Raw genomic sequence first — 18263 nt, forward strand, 5'->3', positions numbered from 1 at the left:
AGTTGTGGAATTGCTTATCTAAACCCTAATCCACAAACCAATGAAAACCTTTCATTTAGTCACATCATCCACTTACATTCATTTAATGTGGGGTACTAATTGTAATTATTATTATTATTATTGTTGTTGTTTTGGGTTATTATTCATTTTAAATTTTTTTGTTCATTTTATTATTTTGTGTATTTTATTGTTTTTTTTTTCAAAAAAGTTAATGTTTTTGCTTATAACCTTTTGTCCAATCTTTGTAAATATAAGAAGTTGGTCGATTGTCAGGACTACTTTCTAATGTTAGTAAAAAAAATAGATAAAATAAAATTTACTAATGGTTGTTATGCCTTTTATCATATTCGATATTTTAGTAAGAGTTAAGTTGGTTTATCTTTGCTCCAATAAGTTTCAAATTAATATAAATGTCAAATTCGATAATACAGTAGTTTTTTGGTAAAAGATAATGAAGTAGTTTATTCAACTCAGAATTCTCCAATGAGATTTATAATATAAATAAAAACTTATGTTTCAACATCGATTGTTTTCTATGGTCAATTATATGTTGTCATTTTCATAGTTATTTTGAAGAATGGGTTAAAGATATTGCTAATCAATGTTAATGAAGAAGATACCAAAGTAATTTCAAATGTGATATATAAATAAATTTTTTAAATGTATAAACATCTATATATATAATTCCTAGATAGTTGTGCAACCACTAATCTAACCACAGTGTATAAGTATGACCACGAACCGTTTTCATAGTGACATGACAATTTATGGATTACTGACTTATTTTGGTAGATGCAATATGATCCATTGTAATCTTTTTTAAATGTATAAACACATCTTTAATATCTATCTTGTATTTACATCACTTTTTTTTTATTATTATTATTTTGTTGTTGTTGATGTTATTATTATAATTTTCATAATACTTATTGTTTCAATTTATACGAAATGATTTTTCAACATTATAATATAAAGTTCCGCATAACACTCGTGCATCGCACGAGTGTGGGACTAGTTTTCTTAATCTAAGAGTTGGTAAATTATAAAGAATAAAAATACACTTAAGATGAAAGAAAAATAACCGTTTTTTCATTTATCAACCATTGAATTAACAAAATGAAATAAAATGTGAGAGAAAAATTGAAGAGGATCCAAATCCCCGTTGATGTGGTTGATTTGTGTTTGCTGTCGTTGTTGCCAGTTTGTTTTGTTTTTATAGATAATAAAGATGGAAAATGCTAAACAGTGTCCTCGGGGCACTGTTTAAGGAACCAAATATAGTAATATCATATTGAAGTTTGTGCAGTCAACGCCTCGAAAGTATAAACAATGTTATTTTTAATTTTAAAATTTCATTTTTTGGTTTCCTTAACCAGTGTCCCGGGGGCACCGGTTAGCATGACCCAATAAAGATATGGGGATGAAATTGGTAGTAGTAATTGGTAATTGAAAGAAAAATACAAAAGGAATATGAAGAGTTTATATAGGGTGAGAAAATCGTGAATATCACATTTATATGGGGTATAAAGATATGGGGAGTTTTTTGTTTTTGTTTGCACGTGATAATTAATTAGACAGTGGTTTAGGCGGGATGTTAAGCACATTTAGGTGCTTAATTGTACAACTTAGTATCCTATTTTAATATATTAAGGATCACAAATCATGATTTTTGGTAATGAAAATTGTAGAGTAAATGACAAATTTTTAACAATTAATTGTCCTTTTGAAAGAATCAATTACCGAACCATGTGTATTAAAAAATTTAACCAATCAAAATATCAATTTTCATCCATTAAAAATATCAATCCAAATTGTTTTTTTTTTTTTACCATTATATTTGTACAAAATATTCACCGCTGTCCGCGGTTAACTAATTCCTGCCGGTAAACCCGTGGAATACAAAATGAATTCTTCCTTCCAATCAAATTTTCTCTCATAATCACATGTTTAAGGGGGTTAAAATTCTTAAAATCAATTCATTGTTGATACCGATTAATTTGTACATTGTACCAAAAGAAAAACCAAATTGTTTTCATTCATGCCACTACTACTCTAACGAGGGTTCAAGTTGAAGGTCCAATTGTGGAGATTCAAGCTTTAGAACGGACAGGATGAATAGAAAAAAGTAAACCTCACAAGATAATTACATCAATAGTCATCACTTTCAATTGTTTTTTTGTTAGAACACTTTTCAATTGTTTTAAATCGGAGAGATGTGGATATTTAAGTCAAAGTAAAAAGGTGCACTGTACAAACATACACCTTTCAATATTTGAGTGGATGTGTGTTAACATTACTCATACACCTAAGATTTTTATGTAAAAAAAAAATCCTGCTAACATGTGCCTTTAGGAAAAAATAAGTTTTGTATTGGAAAAAACAAGATTTTGATTTTATAAAAGTTGAATGCACAATTTTTGAGATTAATTTTCTATATGAAGTGCCATAAAATGTGCCCTTAAGACACATGTTAGTTTTTTCCAAAAAAAATTATACCGTAAGATTCAAGATATATGGAGACAATTTCATAGAAAAAAAATAGAGAGTACATTTTATTCCCAATACTCATAAGTAAACATTTATATATTAAGATAAAAGATAACCAATACATTATTAGTTACTTATTCCATGAGTAATTACAATTTTCTTTTGAGTCCCAGATTAAACATGGTCCTGATTGATGTATAGACCAATTACAACTTAAACAATCAGATTCTTCTTGTTTGTATATATCATACCAATGCAACTCATTATTCCATTGAAATGAACAAAAGAATAGTGTTCCACCCCAAATTTTTTTTCCAAAAGTCCAATTAAAACTCTCACCATGATGAAGAAGACGAGCTCCAAGATCATCATCTTTAGATTTGCAATGAACGGTTAAGTCCAAATTTCCTGACAAAGAGTTGGTGATAGTTACCGTAACTTTATCATGCAAAAATGAATTTGTATGCACTCCGAGAACATCGTGTGCTGATAACAACGAAATCACACAAATCAATAGAAATTTTTGGATTAATAGAGACATTGCACCTCCAATTAATATTTTCTTTCAAAGTGAATAATCTTTGTTAGAAGAGTAGCATATATATATTTATAGGAGATAATCAATTTACGATCAAATTATTAATAGTACCTACCTTCCATATACGAGATAATCCATTTCCTTTAATTTCATTAATGTCAAATTATTTCCATTACAAACAATTGAATACCTATTGTTGAGTTTTAAATTGATTAACCATTTTTCGTCAAAAAATAAAATAAAAATTGATTAACCATTTGTTCCTTGACTTTCTTTGAAATTTATATTCCTTCCTTTTTAAAATTCGTTCACGCATATTCTAATGGCTGAAGGAATTAAGTTGATTTTCACTTGCAATTCAATTCTCATAAAATGCAATGAATTTCATTTACTACATTTGATTTGCTCCCATTTCACATAATTCCCTTTTCCTAGTTTTTTCAAATGATAATTCAGCCAATTTTATTACACATGTTTTTTCCTTAATAGCCAATCAATTCCAATAAAGTTTCTTTTCTCCCTCCTCCATTCTAGAAGGTGGTACTCTCAATCCTGATTTATAAGTAAAATTTTACTTTTGAGATTCACTCAATAATGGATGTATTTGGTCTATAATATAGGCCAGATACATTAGTTGTTTTTAATGAATCTGAAAAGATGACTTTTGCTTATAATTAAGGATGGAGGAAACACACATTAACCTTCCTCTATGATACAAATCTTGGGGTATAGTCACAGAATTCGTCAGTTTAATGAAGAACCGCGTACCAATTCGGCCGTACCGATTCGCAATTATTTTTCGAATTGGTACGTGCAAATTCGTGAATAATTCGCTCATCAATTCGAGCGGAATTCGCTTGGAACAGCGTACCAGACGACAAATGCGGCGAAGAATCAGCAGCAGCAACAACAACAGTGCGGCGAAGAATAACAACTGATCAGCGAAATCATCACGAACAAATCAGTGCGGCGAAGAATCAACTACAACAACAACAACTCATTGCGGCGAAGAATCAGCAACAACAGATCGAAAGTAAATAAAATCAACAACAAATAGGCGAAATAATCACGAAAAAATATGGGAAAACAAATACGAAGATGCAAAATCAACAACATTAAATCTAAAAAAATAACCTTCAGTTGTGATTAAAGAATTTAGGGTTGATAATAAGATGTGAAATTTGAGGGAAATTTGAATAAGAAAATTTTGTTGTGTTGAATGTGTTGTTGTGTTGTTTGAGATTGTTTGAAGTCCCACATTGCTTAGGTTTTCGGGATGTGAAGTGTATAAATATGTGAGGGTAACCTCACCCTTTGAGCTAGCTTTTCGGAATGAGATCCAAGCATATTTTAACATGTTAATTGTGTTGGATTTGATTTATGATGAAGGAAGTTGAAGAAAAATGAAGAGGTGCGATAAATTTTGCTGGTAGTGGTGGTGGTGATTACATTGAGAAGAAGAAAGAACGTTTAATTGTGAATTACATCAACAATTTTGTTTTAATATCTTTTCCTTTTTAAAAAATTAATAATTATACTAAGTGGTTTTAATTATCTACGTGGCATTTTTTTTTAATCTATACTTTAAATTGCACTTTTGACATCTATGTTTCAGAAACTTGCGATTTTGATCCCCTATGTTTCAAACTAGCGCTTCTAGCCCCTTATATTTGTCCGCTTTTGCAAAAAGTCAATTTTGATCAAGTCAACATTGATGTGGCAAATCACTTAAGTGACTCAGCTGCCACATCAAGTCTTTTGTCACTTATAATTTAAAAAATAAAAAAATAAGAAAGAAAGAAGTCACGTAACAAAAACAAAAAAAACATAATGTTGACTTGGTCAAAATTGACCTTCTGCAAAAGGGGGCAAACATAGGGAGCTAGAAGTGCTATTTTGAAACATGGAGGGCCAAAATCGCAAGTTTCTAAAATATAGGGGGCTAAAAGTATAATTTAGCCTAATCTAATCTATACTAATAATAAAGGAAAAACTTGAAATTTGGTGTAGCCTCTTTTGTTATTTTCAAATTTATCCTTTATTTCAAATTTCAAATCTATACTAATAAATACCACAATACCCTTATCAGTTTTTATTTTATTAGATTGAGATTTCAAAGGATTTTAAAAGACTTTTTTATTATAAAAAAATCTTGTGGTATTCAATCAAGACTTTTACAAAAGTTAAGTAAATCTCGTGGTACGTCAAAAAAAAAGTAAATCTTGTGGTATTCAATTAAGACAATCACGATTATTTTTTTCAGTGCAATGAAATCTGTTGATATTCAATTGAGATTTCTTGTCATTTATAGAATGTTCATTGGTATTCAAAAGTGTATCGATTTTGATGGGTTTTGTTAAAGAATGGATTTCGTGAGACTTTTTAGTTGAAAGTATAAGTTAAATGTATTGGAAAGAGAAAGTGTGTGAAAAAAACAATTATTGGTGAATTAAAATAAGAGTATAATAGGAAGATAAGATTCAAAAATACACTTTCTTAATTTCTTTTTTTTCTTTCTTAAAATGACAAGTAATTTGAAACGGATGGAGTATTAAATTATTAAAAAAATAAAAAAACTAAAAAAAAATTATTAAAAATAAACTATACCAAAAATAACTTTGTTACAACACAGACGAGCACACGAGTACAAAATAAATGAAAAGCCACGTAGGGCATGCCACATCAACAATTTTGTCTATTCAGCATCCATGTTGTCGACTCAGGAGATAAATAAATGACAGAATCTTCATAGAAAATTAAAGACTTAATTAGTCTATTGGTCCCTTAAAAACATTTTAGGTTTCACAATGGTCCCTTAAAGAAAAAAAGGCTCGGATTGGTCCCTTAAAGAAAAAAAGGTCCGGATTGGTCCCTTAAAGACATATATGTTTGCCATATTGGTCCATTCCATTAAATTTTAACTCCAAATATAACAAAAAATTCTAATGGTTAAAATTTTAAAAATTAATAAGGTTTTTGGTAGACCACTTACGCTTAATGACATCCACAATCCAGTCAACTAAAACTAACGTTTTTTGTAAAAAATTGACGAAAAGGACCAATTGAGAAACAGATGTGTCTTTAAGCCTTAAGGGACCAATCCGGACCTTTTTTTCTTTAAGGGACCATTGTGAAACCTAAAATGTCTTTAAGGGACCAAAAGATTAATTAAGCCAAAATTAAATTACTATAATAATTAGCATTACTAATACTATAAAATAATAACAATGTGTCAAAAAATAAATTAATAACAATAATCATCTTTGCGTAAAATAAGTTAGCACATGTAATTGTTCCCAGTTCCTACCATGCAACAAACGCTTCCATCATCTATAGGACACTGGTTTCATAATTTTTTTTTTGACAGGACATTGGTTTCATAATGAATCTAAAAGGATGACAGTCGGCTATTACAGAACTGCACTAGTGTACTACTGTCGAACAAAGTTCTATATATAAGAATATGTTGTTATATGAATCTAAAATCAACAATTCAACCATGTTTGAAATCATAAAGCCAATACAAACAATCACAATGAAATAAAAAAAAAAAAGTTGAATAGCTCATCACCTGAGAATTCCTTCTTATCTACTAGCTTTCACATTAAGGCATCATCTTGCATTTTTGGACGATCAAGAAAATCCCTTACAAAAATCACGGAACAAAGTATATTCATCTTATTGTTGAAATTTGAGCTACTGCTCATGTTTACCACACAATACATTATAGATAAACAAAAAAAAAATCATCTCAGTGACAGATTCACGATTCGGGTCATAATGCATTTTACTCTGACGCCATCGTCTCATTGAGGCATCCATTCCTTACAAAACTTATGAAACATTAGGTAATAGGGTCATTAAGATCATAATTCAAATCACTGCAAAATTGAATTTAGGGATTAAGAGTCAACAAAACACAATAGATATCCATTCATGCATTTTGAATAAAAATTCATATATATATATATATTTTGATTTTTTGACAAAAAAGAGGACACAGATAGAGACAATTGCTTGAGTGGAAATTAAGGCAACAACTTGCTTTCACATTCAGGGACTAGGGTCATTAAGTTCATCCAACATTTTACTCTATAGTCATTGAGGCATCTATGATCCATCCGTTACAAAATTTATAAAACATAGTATATTCATCGATTCCAATGGTCAAATTTAGGGTCTCGGCACAAAGCATATCAGTTTCTTTTGAATGTTCTTGAAAACTTTTTTTTTTATTGTCTAATATCCCATAAACTAGGAAGATTGATACATATGACAAAATTCAACAAATATAACCTCCACTCATGAAATCAAAACATTATAAACTGAGACAAGAATCATATACCTCATTTAAAAATTTGGGATAGAAAGTTGCTCCCGTTCGTGCATGAAGCCACATCAACAGCAACACTTGAACCATCAACTTTTCCTTTAACCACTAGCATGCTTTCAAGTTTCAACACTAACAGTTCCATCACATTTCAGTTTCAAAATCACCGTTGAACCTTGGGAATTAACCACCTTATTTGCAAGCTGAACCTGAATGCCGCTATGTTCACCAATTAATGGTTTTGTATTTATCAAGCAGAAGATTGAATTATATTGAATGATCAAGAATGATAAAAATGGATAAGGTTCTACCTTTTTTCAGTTACTAAATCAAAGACATCCATTTATAATTATCAACACAAATTTAGTGCTATCTGATTATTATACCAACACCCACCAAAATTTATCAGATTTCACAACAGATACAACCTCATGGCCATAATGCCATATATACCAGATAGATATTATAAGAAACAGTTTAGACTCCAAAGAGATGGTTTCTTTGTACTTTGCTTAAATTGATTCGTGTCTTCCTTAGAGAATTCCTTTGAAACCCTTATCAGTAGACTAATCAAACACAAGGACGCAATGCCTTTTGCATTTGCAAAATCAGTTCTTAATGTAGTTGAAAAATTGCATTCAGGGATTAGGGTCATTGAAGGACAACAGATAATATCCATGCCTTATATTATGATTGAAATTTTATATTAAAATTGCATTTAAGGCAACAACTAGCTTTCACATTAAGGCATCATCCAACATTTTGAGCCAGCAAGACAATCACTTACAAAAATCAAGGAACAAAGTATATCCATTGAATTTGGAGTTAGTCATCTCATGTAAACCATACCACTAGTGACAGTTTCACAATTAGGGTCATAAAAGACAATAGACACCATCCAAGGTTTGAATAAAATTTCATATTAAAATTGCTTTGCTTTGAAAACCTCCATCCAACTTTTCCATTATGAATAAAGAATTCATAATTCATTTTCGATTGAGGGACAAGGGTCATTAAGTTCATCCAACATTTTACTCTATAGTCAACGAGACATCTATGATCTATCCATTATCCCTAGTATCTCATCCATCTGTTACCCTGTAGTCATTGAGGTAACAACTATCTTTCACATTAAGGCATCAGTCAACATTAGGGACAAGGGTCGTTAAGCTTATAATGCAAAATTACTTCTAGTTGCAGAATTTTATTTAGAGACTAAGGGTCATAAAAATAGAATATATATCCATTCATGCATTATTATGAATAAAAATTCATAATTTTTTTAATAGAAAAGCGGACACCGATAGAGACAATTGCTTGAGTAGCAATTAAAGCAACAACTAACTTTCATATCAGGGACTAGGGTCAATCAGTTCATCCAACATTTTACTCTATGGTAACTGAGGCATCTATGATCCATCCGTTACAAAATTTACAAGACAAAGTATATTCATCGATTCCAACTTTCACATTTGTGCCTTATTATTTTTCGTCAAAACACAATTTCATTTAAGGCAACAACTAGCTTTCGCATTAAGGCATCATCCAACAAAAATCAGGGAAAAAAGTAAAATCTTGTTATTATCGAATTTGGAATTAGTGGGTTCATGTATACGTATACTATACCACCCTTTATAGATAATGAAAAGAAAAATCATCTAAGTGACATTTTCACAATTAGGGTCATAATAAGACAATAGAAGACATCATGCACATTTTGAATAAAAGTTCATATTCAAATTTCTTTAAAGGCCACCATCCAACTTTTCCTTTATGAATAAAGAGTTCGTAATGCATTCTACTCTAAGGTCATTGAAGTATCTATTCCTTAAAAAACTTATGAAACATTCGGAACTAGGGTGATTAAGATCATAATAAGTCACTAAGTTTCATTCTCAGGAAGACAGTGTAGAAAAGAAATTGATTTAGTGTGGTCCAAACAATAATTATTTTAGATTTTGCATCATCCTGCATTTTTGGCTTATCAAGAAAATCCCTTACAAAAATCACGGAACAAAGTATATTCATCTTATTGTTGAATTTTGAGTTAGTGGGCTCATGTTTACCACACAATGCATGATAATGAAAAAAAATTCATCGCAGTGACAGATTCACAGTTCGGGTCATAATGCATTTTACTCTGACGCCATCGTCTAATGGAGGCATCCATTCCTTACAAAACTTATGAAATATTAGGTAAAAGGTCATTAAGATCATAATTCAAATCACTGCAAAATTGAATTTAGGGACTAAGGGTCAACAAAGCACAATAGAAATCCATTCTTGCATTTTGAATAAAAATTCATATATATTTTTTGATTTTTGACAATAAAGAGGACACATATAGAGACAATTGTTTGAGTGGCAATTAAGGCAACGTCTTGCTTTCACATTCAGGGACTAGGGTCATTAAGATCGTCCAACATTTTACTCTATAGTCATTGAGGCATCTATGATCCATCCATTACAAAATTTATAAAACATAGTATATTCATCGATTCCAATGTTCAAATTTAGGGTCTCGGCACAGAGCATATCAGTTTCTTTTGAATGTTCTTGAAAACATTTTGTTTGATTGTCTAATATCACATAAGGTTGAGATTCAAACAATTATTATGAAAAAAATATATATAAACTAGGAAGATTGATACTTGACAAAATTCAACAATATAAGCTCCACTCATGAAATCAAAACATAAAAAACTGAGACAGGAATCATATACCTCATTTTCAAATTTGGGATAGAAAGTTGTTCTAGTTCGTGCATGAAACCACTTCAACACCAACACCTGAACCATAAACCTTTCCTTTACCCACCAGCATGCTTTCAATTTCAACCCTAACAGTTCCATGAGATTTCGGTTTCAAAATCACCGTTGAACCTTGGGAATTAACCACCTTATTAGCAAGCTGAACCTGAACACCGCTATGTTCACCAATAAAATGTTTTGTATTTATCAAGCAGAAAATTGAATTATATTGAATGATCAAGAATGATAAAAATGGGTAAGGTTCTACCTTTTTCAGTTACTAAATCAAAGACATCCATTTATAATTATGAACACAAATTTAGTGCTATCTGATTCTTATACCAACACCCACCAAAATTTATCAGATTTCACAATAGATCTCCAGTAAAAAAGACTAACAGATACAACCTCATGGCCATAATGCCATATTAACCAGATAGATATTATAAGAAACAGTTTAGACTCCAAAGAGTTGGTTTCTTTGTACTTTGCTTAAATTGATTCGTGTCTTCCTTAGAGAATTCCTTTGAAACCCTTATCAGTAGACTAATCAAACACAAGGACGCAATGCCTTTTGCATTTGCAAAATCAGTTCATATTGTAGTTGAAAAATTGCATTCAGGGACTAGGGTCATTGAAGCACAACAGATAATATCCATGCCTTATATTATGAATGAAATTTTATATTAAAATTGCATTTAAGACAACAACTAGCTTTTACATTAAGGCATAATCCAACATTTTGAGCCAGCAAGACAATCACTTACAAAAATCAAGGAACAAAGTATATCCATTGAATTTGGAGTTAGTCATCTCATGTAAACCATACCACTAGTGACAGTTTCACAATTAGGGTCATAAAAGATAATAGACACCATCCAAGGTTTGAATAAAATTTCATATTAAAATTGCTTTGCTTTGAAAACCTCCATCCAACTTTTCCATTATGAATAAAGAATTCATAATTCATTTTCCATTGAGGGACAAGGGTCATTAAGTTCATCCAACATTTTACTCTATAGTCAACGAGACATCTATGATCTATCCATTATCCCTAGTATCTCATCCATCTGTTACCCTGTAGTCATTGAGGTAACAACTATCTTTCACATTAAGGCATCAGTCAACATTAGGGACAAGGGTCATTAAGCTTATAATGCAAAATTACTTCTAGTTGCAGAATTTTATTTAGAGACTAAGGGTCATAAAAATAGAATATATATCCATTCATGCATTATTATGAATAAAAATTGATAATTTTTTTAATAGAAAAGCGGACACCGATAGAGACAATTGCTTGAGTAGCAATTAAAGCAACAACTAACTTTCATATCAGGGACTAGGGTCAATCAGTTCATCCAACATTTTACTCTATGGTAACTGAGGCATCTATGATCCATCCGTTACAAAATTTACAAGACAAAGTATATTCATCGATTCCAACTTTCACATTTGTGCCTTATTATTTTTCGTCAAAGCACAATTTCATTTAAGGCAACAACTAGCTTTCGCATTAAGGCATCATCCAACATTTTTGGGTTAAGAAGTCAATCCCTTACAAAAATCAGGGAAAAAAGTAAAATCTTCTTATTATCGAATTTGGAGTTAGTGGGTTCATGTATACGTATACTATACCACCCTTTATAGATAATGAAAAGAAAAATCATCTCAGTGACATTTTCACAATTAGGGTCATAATAAGACAATAGAAGACACCATGCACATTTTGAATAAAAGTTCATATTCAAATTTCTTTAAAGGCCACCATCCAACTTTTCCTTTATGAATAAAGAGTTCGTAATGCATTTTACTCTAAGGTCATTGAAGCATCCATCCCTTAAAAAACTTATGAAACATTAGGAACTAGGGTGACTAAGTTCATAATAACTTAATAAGTCACTAAGTTTCATTCTCAGAAAGACAGTGTAGAAAAGAAATTGATTTAGTGCGGTTCAAACAGTAATTATCTTAGATTTTGCACAATTTCATGGATGGATTATTGTATACAATGATTGCCAGACTACTAACTTGCTAAACTGATTATTATCAGAACTACAGAATGATGCCTATATTTAATAGAGAAGTCTCCTAACTACACTTAATTGAAATTGTGTTTTCAGAGTCGCACTTGCATCGGTTGATGAGTTGAGTAACAGAATACCAATTTTTGTTACAGAGTTTAGTTCAGGACTTAACTCTCAAGTAACTAACTGGTTCTGTAATCAGTTAGATTACTCTCAAGAAACAGGGATTTGAGTAAATAATTAGAAACATAGGAACCTGAAAGAAAACTTCCAAACATAAAAATAATAATTTCCCATCGACTCTAATATCACTCCAAATTTTCAGAAACAAGGATCTGAGTAAAATAATTAGAAACATAGGAAACTGCATAATGTGGGATGGTCCACGGTTTGGTTTTGTTGTTGCATATCAGTTATTTGCAAAGCCAACTTTATCAATTCGGCAATAGGTTAATGTCAAATGATCCTCAATTAAGCAAATAACCGTCTAGAAATTATGGGCCGAGAAGTTAATAATAATTTAACAAGCAAATGTTAATATACTCATCATAGATCTTACGTAGAAAATTATGCCATTCTAACCTCAAAAGTAAAGTGTTTATAATAACATCGCAACAAGGATAAATTGCACATGTAAACCTTAGTAAGAAGCCTCAAATCATATACCTAATATTCATATTATCCTGCACAGGAGATGGTTCTGCTGCAGATATTTCTGAATCACGAGAGTTAGTAATATGATCTGAGGTTCCATCACTACATTCCAGTTCATCAGTAAAGACTGTTCCAATGGAAAGGATGAATAATGGTCTTGATAGTACCTGGTAGCAGAGAGAGTATTAACCATCTGCTTCATGTATAGAGCTGAATTTGGGATAATAGAAGGAGAAAAAACAGAAACAACTTGACAGAAAAGTGAGGGAGCTTGTTAATCAATTCCGTTCTCCACTACTTAACCTTTACAGGAAAAGGGTCTAGGAAATATCATATTGTATATCTTATAATAGCCAAAGATGAAATAATACTGTAAGCAAGAATAGCCTTTTAAGAAAAAAGAATCTCACTGGTCAAAATAAAGGGAATGTCAAACTTTACTATATAAAATAAAAATGAGGAAGAAAAAGAATCATTTTACAACAAATTCAATAAAAATAGTAACCCACATAAAACGTTCTGGAACAAAGATTGTCTAGAAGTACACAAATACCAATGATATAACCATTTTCTAAAGAATTTTAAATGATGCTACTCCAAAATAATTATAATTCAATTTCATAGCAAATGGTTTTCCTGACATAACATATTTTTCTGCTTTGAAATGTCCTTCTATATAAACATAAATATGTATCGAAACCATATTGAATTGATAATCACAAACCTGCAATCTTTTGACCAAACCCCTGAAGGCAGCCCACCTCTGAATCCATTTAAATTGTGGTAGGACAAGGATTCGTAGACTCTGTAGACCTCGCCACACACATGGGCATCTACTCTTTGAGAACCTCCTTACAGTCTCTAAAGCAGCAACTTTAAGTAAAAAAACATGTGGCAGCCCCACAGCACTGCTTCCAAAGTCACCATCCCTCGATGAAACAAGGGGTTCACAATATCTTTGTGCAAAGCCTCTAGGACGCGATGCACTCATACATACCCCATCAATATTATAAGAAATAGTTTATACTCCAAACAGTTCGTTTCTTTGTAATTTGTTCCTGAGAATTCCTTTGAAACCCAACCCTTATCAGTAGGCTAATCAAACACAAGGAAGCACTTCCTTTTGCATTTGCAAAATCACTTCATATTGTAGTTGGAAAATTGCATCTAGGTACTAGGGTCATCAAAGCACAATAGATATTATCCATGCCTTATATTATGAATGAAATTTTATATAAAAATTGCATTTAAGGCAACAACTAGCTTTCACAATATGGCATCATCCAGCATTTTTGGGCCACCAAGACAAATCCTTACAAAAATCATGGAACAAAGTATATTCATCTTATCATCGAATTTGGAGTTAGCGATCTCGTGTATACCATACCACTAGTGACAGTTTCACAATTAGGGTCATAAAAAGTCAATAGACACCTTGTACCAAAAAACAAAAAAAAAGACAATAGACACCATCCACGTTTTGAATAAAATTTCATATTAAATGTCTTTCCTTTGAAAGCCACCATCCAACTTTTTCATTATGAATAAAGAATTCATAATGCATTTTTCTTAAAGGTCATTGTGGCATCCATCCCTTACATAACTTATGAAATAGAGACAATTGCTTCAGTAGCAATTAAGGCAACAACTAGCTTTCGCATTCAGGGACTAGGGTCGTTAAGTAATTTATCCAACATTTTTTGGGCATCAAGACATCCAATTACTTTTTATCAAAGCATAAGATTAAAAGTTTTTATCGAAGCCCATCATCGTTCCCAATAGGTATTGATTATAAACCAGATGGGGCAAATATATTGGAGTGAAAATTCCAAAAACGTGTGAAATTGCATTATCGTAACAAACAAAAAACTGTTTTTTTAAAATATTGGTACCAAACATGATCTTGGGACAAAACACTTTTTGCATAATTAAGGTTCTTTTTATTTTTCTCATGCAGAAGATTGAATGTTCTTGAATGATCAAGAACGAGAAAAATGGGTAAAGTTTTACCTCTTTTTCAAGCAGAAGATTGAATGTTCTCGACAAAATAAAAAAATGAAAAAATGGAACACATATGATTCATGAATGCAAATATATTGAAATGAAAGTTTCAAAATTTACCGTAACAAACAAAATGGTCATGGGACAGAAAGAACACCTTTGCTCAATTAAGGTTCTTTTGTTTTGTTTTTATGAAGCAGAAGATTGAATGTTTTGTTCATAATGCAAAATCACTTCTAATTGCAGTTGCAGAATAGAATTAAGGGACTAAGGGTCATTAAAGCTGAATATATAACCATTCATGCATTATTACGAATAAAAATTCATATATTTTTTTAATAGTAAAGCGGACATTGATAGAGACAATTGCTTGAGTAGCAATTAAGGCAACAACTATCTTCACATTCCGGGACTAGGGTCATTAAATTCATCCAACATTTTACTCTATGGTCATTGAGACATCTATGATCTATCCGTTACAAAATTTATAACACAGAGTATATTCATCGATTCCAACGGTCAAATTTAGGGTTATTAGGGCAATATACTCCACCCCTTTTTCAGATAATGAAAAAAGATTCCGTCACACAGTGATTCACTTTCTCATAGGGTTTTTATACCCTTTAAAAGAAATGCAAAAGAAACTAAACTTGGAACTTTTTTCAGTTTAAGTCACAATTGGAACTTGGAACCTTTTTCAGTTTATGTCACAATTCTGGCCTATATCACCAGTTTTATATTTTATAAATAATTGACCCAAGAGAACCATTAGTTTTGTGGTTGGAAAATATGATTGTGATTGATATTCCCACATGTATTACCATCATTATTGATAATGAAATGTTGTAAACTTATTTATATAAAAAAAAAAGACCTTGACTAACATATTGTTCTTCCTGTACATATAAAAATTATATGCCATTCATAACCAAAAAGATCAGACTCACCGGTGGAAGGTCTTTCTTCATCATTTCGGCAAAACGGTTTCCATTTTCACCTTCATTCACATAGTCTAACTCCTCAAAAAATCGAGCAGCCCACTCATCAACCAACCCAACCACATCAATGGAGATCTAAAGAATTAGGTAAAAGCAGTCAGGTTCGAATTGCAAAATCACTAATGTTAGTAATAAAAAGCCATATAATTTAAACAAACTTATATGACTTTAAGTCTATGCTCACAAGAATTTAATTTGCCTGAGGAAACTTTCGAAGAGCCAAACCAAGGTTCCGAATAATGAATAAATCAATGGTAAGTGGTAACTGTCTCGAGAACAAAATCCCCATTTTCCTTGAGGCGGCCCTTATATACCTGTCCGAGAGATGCTGCATAGGTTTCACCCGAAAACAAATACCTGCTGCAGATTCGAATTTAGGGACTAAGGGTCATCAAAGCTAAATATATAACCATTCATGCATTATTATGAATAAAAATTCATAATTTTTTTAATCGAAAAGCGGACACCGACAGAGACAATTGCTTGAGTAGCAATTAAGGCAACAGCTAGCTTTCACATTTAGGGACTAGGGTCATTAAATTTATCCAACATTTTACTCCATGGACATTGAGGCATCTATGAGCCATCCGTTACAAAATTTATAACACAGAGTATATTCATCGATTCCAAAGGTCAAATTTAGGGTTATTAGGGCAATATACTCCACCCCTTTTTCAGATAATGAATAGAGATTCCGTCACACAATGATTCACAGTCTTATAGTGTTTTTATACCTTTTAAAATTGGAAACCCACCAACATTCCCAACATGTATCGATTATAAACCAGATGGGGCAAATATGTTAGAATGAAAATTCCAATAACAAGTAAAAGTCAGCTTATTGTAACAAAACAAAAAACTGTCTTTTAAGATTCTTTTGGGACAAAACAGAACACCTTTTGCATAATTAAGGTTGTTTTGTTTTTCTCAAGCAGAAGATTTAATGTTCTTGAATGATCAAGAATGAGAAAAATGGGTAAAGTTATACCTCTTTTTCAAGCAAAATCACTTTTGATTGCAGTTGCAAAAATCGAATTTAGGGACTAAGGGTCATCAAAGCAGAATATATACCATTCATGCATTATTAAGAATAAAAATTCATAATTTTTTTAATCGAAAAGCGGACACCGATAGAGACAATTGCTTGAGTAGCAATTAAGGCAACAACTAGCTTTCACATTCAGGACTAGGGTCATTAAATTCATCCAACATTTTACTCATTGAGGCATCCATGATCCATCCGTTATAAAATTTACAAAACATAGTATATTCATTGATTCGAACAGTCAAATTTAGGGTCACTAGGGCATTATACTCCACCCTTTTTAAGATAATGAAAACCGATTCAGTCACACAATGATTCACAGACTATAGGGTATTTATACCCTTTAAAATTGGAAACCCACCATCATTCCCAACATGTATCGATTATAAACCATATGAGACAAATATGTTAGAATGAAAATTCCAATTGAAATTCCCTTATTGAGACAAACAAAAAACTGTCTTTTAAGATTCTTTTGGGACAGAACAGAACACCTTTTGCAGAATTAGGGTTCTTTTGTTTTTCTAAGAATGAGAAAAAAAATGGGTAAAGTTGTACCTTTTTTGAAGCATAAAATTGAATGTTCAAACAGAAAGAACACCTTTGATGAATTAAGGTTTCTTTTGTTTTGTTTTTATGAAGCAAAAGATTGAATTTCGAAAATGGGTATATGAATGAATCAACATGTGGAGAGAAAGTTGAAAAAATTACCGTAGCAAACAGAAGAGATTATCGGCAAATATAGAGCATCGCAATTTCTTGAATCCTTGTGCGACACACCCAACACCATAAATTCCACGATCGTGTTTTCATTCTTTTCTTGTTTCTTGAAGAAGAAAGAAAGAATGAGATTTTTTTTTTTTTTTTACTTAGAAAGAAAGAATGAGTTTTTAATTTTTATTCTTTTTAGCGTAAGATTCAAGCACAGACACATATATATATTTCACAACGTGTGTAATCCCCAATGGACCGTTTGATTTTGTTCTTTTAAACAATTAATTTTTATACTGTATTCTTTTTTTAAAAAAATAAATTGTTAGGGTTAAATTATTCTTTGTCTTTATGATTACCAAATTTTAATTTTTGTACTATAAGAAAAGTCACATGTTTGAGTTTTTAGTTTAAGTTTCAATTGTTAAGTTAATGTGTATTTTTAAATAATTATTTTGTAGACATATTTAGAACATTGTAAAAAGTTTTTTAAGAAAAAAAGAAAGAAAGAAACTCTCAATTTAATTTTTATGTCGAGGTTTTGGTTACATTTATCATTTTATCTTTTGAAATTTAAAAAATGCATATATAATTCTTCACATTTTAAAAAACTTTAAAGTTATATAAATAAATTTGGTATTTTTTTTTGTGGGTCAAGTAGCATAAAAGCTAGAAATTCACCGCTTGAGGTCAACAATAAATTGGAGATCTAGAATTCAAACTTC

The 18263-nt window shown here is 31.1% G+C and overlaps 1 protein-coding gene across 6 annotated transcripts; it reads right to left on the reverse strand.

Annotated features, from left to right (window-relative positions):
* Positions 1-3751: 3751 nt before the first annotated feature.
* LOC123923047 lies at positions 3752-17738 on the reverse strand. Of its 6 annotated transcripts, XM_045975699.1 has the most exons (6): positions 17539-17714; positions 15967-16139; positions 13508-15857; positions 12796-12950; positions 10079-10281; positions 3752-4006 (listed from the first exon to the last, which is right to left on the reverse strand). In XM_045975699.1, exons 3-5 carry the CDS (start codon positions 13772-13774, stop codon positions 10110-10112), a joined length of 594 nt encoding a protein of 197 aa, XP_045831655.1. In that variant the 5' UTR covers positions 13775-15857; positions 15967-16139; positions 17539-17714; the 3' UTR covers positions 3752-4006; positions 10079-10109. The 6 variants fall into 6 exon arrangements, 2 of the variants coding, with proteins under 2 accessions (XP_045831655.1, XP_045831656.1); XR_006814260.1 differs by lacking the exons at positions 3752-4006; positions 10079-10281 and adding an exon at positions 6480-7564; XM_045975700.1 differs by lacking the exons at positions 3752-4006; positions 10079-10281 and adding an exon at positions 6480-7574.
* Between the last annotated feature and the right edge of the window lie 525 nt (positions 17739-18263).

This window comes from Trifolium pratense, linkage group LG1 (assembly GCF_020283565.1).
Source record: "Trifolium pratense cultivar HEN17-A07 linkage group LG1, ARS_RC_1.1, whole genome shotgun sequence".
In the NCBI taxonomy this organism is placed as follows: domain Eukaryota; kingdom Viridiplantae; phylum Streptophyta; class Magnoliopsida; order Fabales; family Fabaceae; genus Trifolium; species Trifolium pratense.